Source organism: Bison bison, unplaced genomic scaffold (genome assembly GCF_000754665.1).
Source record: "Bison bison bison isolate TAMUID 2011002044 unplaced genomic scaffold, Bison_UMD1.0 scf7180017864336, whole genome shotgun sequence".
Taxonomy (NCBI): Eukaryota; Metazoa; Chordata; class Mammalia; order Artiodactyla; family Bovidae; genus Bison; species Bison bison.
The window spans coordinates 453,223-456,830 of NW_011494908.1; the positions used below are offsets into that span (position 1 = coordinate 453,223).

The 3,608-nt window shown below is 41.5% G+C and overlaps 1 protein-coding gene across 1 annotated transcript in view; it reads right to left on the reverse strand.

The window, feature by feature from the left end:
• TENM1 (teneurin transmembrane protein 1) overlaps nucleotides 1-3,608 on the reverse strand; it is a 285,933-nt gene that overhangs the window by 105,392 nt on the left and 176,933 nt on the right. The window contains exon 12 of the mRNA XM_010854080.1: nucleotides 248-480. Within this exon, the coding sequence (XP_010852382.1) occupies nucleotides 248-480 (233 nt within the window). The remainder of the gene's footprint in view (nucleotides 1-247; nucleotides 481-3,608) is intronic.

Here is a 3,608-nt window from a genome sequence, read left to right on the forward strand (position 1 = left end):
TTCTTGCCTGGAGAATCCCAGGGACGGGGGAGCCTGGTGGGCTGCGGTCTATGGGGTCGCACAGAGTCGGACACGACTGAAGCAACTTAGCAGCAGCAGCAGCAGTGCCTATCTTCCCATACAGACTTCAGAGATGATGTCTGTCAGAGGTACAGTATATTGGGATGGATGGAACACACTGGGACAACAGTCTTAGGGATCTGTGAAGTCAAACGAAACCTTTAGATGACCAAGGAATTTTTCTTACCTCGTGGGCTATTCAGGGAAGCTTCTGAGGCTCTTCCGCCATCTCCACAGTGGCTCTGGTCAAAGGGCAGGCACTGATCACCAGTCCCTGCCACCACTTCAAAATTCTTGGACAAATCTTTTGTTTCCACAAGAGATTTCAGCTTGTAGACTTTTCGGGTATTGGTGTCTGATAGATAAAGTGATTCAGACATTGGGTCCATAGCCAGATAGTATTTGTGAGCAGGGCTTGTGCTAAGAGAAGACAAAAAGAAAGTTATTTAAAGTAATTTGTTCAGCCTACACTCCCTGGGCTCTGCCTTTTGTCACAAGTGGAAAACTCTCTTCAGAGGTGAAAGTATTAATGTATCTTCCTTCTTATGTACTGAGGAGATGGACACCTCTTTGTTTTTCTAGTAATGGGTCTGGGATTAAAAAAAATTCAGTGTGTACTGCTAACCTGTAATGATCTGATATCCCAGTACCATCCGTTTGAGGGTAGAGAAAGATGCAGAGGAGAGAAAATCCCAGGAGATCTGTTTTCTCATACATACCTTTTCTACTCCCCCCACCCAGTTCTCCAATTACCTACTAGATTACTGCCTGGATATCTCAGGCACCCCAAACAGAAACTCCCCAGTCACCTCAAAATCCAAAACCGAAGTTAGTTATTCTCTTCCTGAATTCCCCATCCTTCACAAACCTACTTCTTGTCTTCTGGGCTTCCTACCTCACTCGGGGTCCCTACTGTCCTCCTGGGGTCCTGTTAGAAACTGAAAGGCATCCATAAACTGTGACGAGCGTGGCTTAGGTTGAGCTGTGCTGCAGATACATTGTGCCAAACTTCTCCTTTCCAAGCTTCCTTGTTTTTCACTTTTTTGTTTTTTAGCTGACTACCATATTTCTTGAATCCACATTTTCTTCTTTCAGGACATAATACAAGTGATTACATTTGAGACCTTTCTTTTGGTTGTAATCACAATCATCCATACCTCCTAAAGGTGACAAGTTCCCTTGACTGGATTTTGGTATTCCTGAAATTCTTCAATTATATATTTACACGGGACCTTGTATTATTTTTATCTGCATATGTGGCTGAGCTCATTCACTAGTTTTGATCTTCCTAATTTCATTTTTCCTATCACTGCAGGAGTTTTGGTTTGGGGGACATTTTGCTTGAACTTAAGGGTCATGTACTGCTGACATCATCTAAGCTCTAAACCTTGAGGTCTAACCCTTACTCTCCCCCTTTCTCTCCACATGTAATTGTGCCTGCAAATGAACTTTCAGAACTTTTCTTCTATCCCTCCTGCCATTACATTAGTTTTAACCTTCATCATCTCTGGCCTGCAATATTTTCCACAGCCCTGCCCATAGGAGGTGTTTTTGAAACCTTAAATCCATTTTTCCCCATCTTGCCTCCAGAGTTAATCTGATCATTTGCTTCCCATCTTTAAAAACTCTACAGACTTTTAAATATTCCTTGGTATGGGGCACATTCCTTTCTTTACTAAGTAATTAATTCTTGTATGCCTTTTAAGGTTTTATACAGGCATTATCTTCTGAAGAAAGCTTTCCCTAAATCTCTAGGCTCAGTTATTTGCCTATGCTTACCTCTATTCTGGGTGATCACATGTTATATTAACTTAAAAAAAAATGTATTTGTATCCCCTAATAAACCATGAGAGGTTGGACAAGAGCTACCCTGTCTCATTTCTAGTGTGCTCACTGCACAGCACTCCGCCTCACACCTGGTAGCCTAAATCGGAAACCGGCAGCCATTCTTTACTACTCCTTCTTTCTGCCATTCCCCATATCCAGTAAAACAACATTAAAGAAAAAAAATTCTACGTCCTAAACTCGTCTCCAATCTGCCCACTTGTCTTTATCTCCACTGTCCGCAGTCCAGGGTTCTGCCATCTCTCACCTGCATTCCTTCCTTGGTACTATTTCTATGTTTGTATTTGTTCGTGGAGTCATTAAAAAATATTTACTAAGTGCAATGTGCCAAGGAACTGTGCTATGGTCGGGAGACCTACTTGTGTGCACAGCAAAGCCCTTTTCTTCATGAAACTCACAGTCTCGTGGGGGAGTCAGATCAGTAAATAGGCTATGACTTGTAAATAGGAGTGTTACAACGGAAGTAGAAAGGAGAGAAATGAGCAGATAGGAGGAACACATTACCTAGCAGCTCCCATGACATTGTATTAGCATTATTTTTTAAAATTATTAACTAAAGTTCATATTTTATTCAGATTTACTTAGTTTTTACTTAATATCCCTTTTCTGTTTCAGGATTCCATCTAGGATACCAAATTATATTTAGCCTTCCAGTCTCCTTAGGCTCCACAGGGCTGTGACAGTTTCTCAGAGTTTGCTGGGTTTTGATGACCTTAACAGTTTTAAGGAGTACTGGTCAGGTATTTTGTAGGATGCTCCTATTGGAATGTGTCTGATTTTTTTTTCTCACAGTTAGACAGGGAAGGAAGACCACAGGGGTAAAGTGCCATTCTCATCAAATCAAATCAAGGGTACATAATATCAACATGGCTTATCACTGTTAATGTTGACCTCAATCACCTGACTGAGGTAGTGTTTGTCGGGTTTGTCCTCTGTAAGTTAACTCTTTCTGTCTTATTTTCCACACTGTATTCTTTGGAGGAAGTTACTCTGCCAAGACAACACTTAAAGAGTAGGGAGTGTACCTCCTTGAGGGTCGAGTATCTATATAAATTATTTGGAGTTCTTCTGCATGACAACTTTATGTTTTCTTCTCCATTTATTTATGAACTCAACCATTTTTTTCATATCAATATGGACTCATGGATATTTGCTTTATATTTTGCATTAAATCCAATACTACTTTATTTTGTTGCTCAAATTGTCGCAGCTTTACCCCCTGGGAGCTCTTTCTGTTGGCTCGTGTGCCCCTCATCCACCGCCATCAGTGCGGGTGTGCTTTGTTTGTTTTTTCAGCACGTCCTTCCTTTCTGGAACTACACGATGCTCCAGGCTCATCTTGTATGATACCTGCCCTGGCACCAGAATGAATCATTTTTCCAAGTATCCCTAGTCCTTTTATTGAAAAATGGTATTAGAGAGTAAGATCTGAATACTGGGTGTAAGCACTATTTTTTCCCCTCCACACCTCGCTGTCTCAACTACTCTGTGAACTCTTTGCAGGCAGGAACCTTACCTTTCTACCTCAGTGCCAGCAGAGGGTCTGACAGGGCTGATGCTCAGTAAGTGCTGAACTAAACTGTAGGACATGAATCTAACTAAGACATAGAGGAGTTCAGGCCTTGGCTACTTAGCCAAGCAAAATGGACGGGAGAGGGTCATTAGACTAATTAAGATGCTCTTAAAGACTGGCATTAAACTGT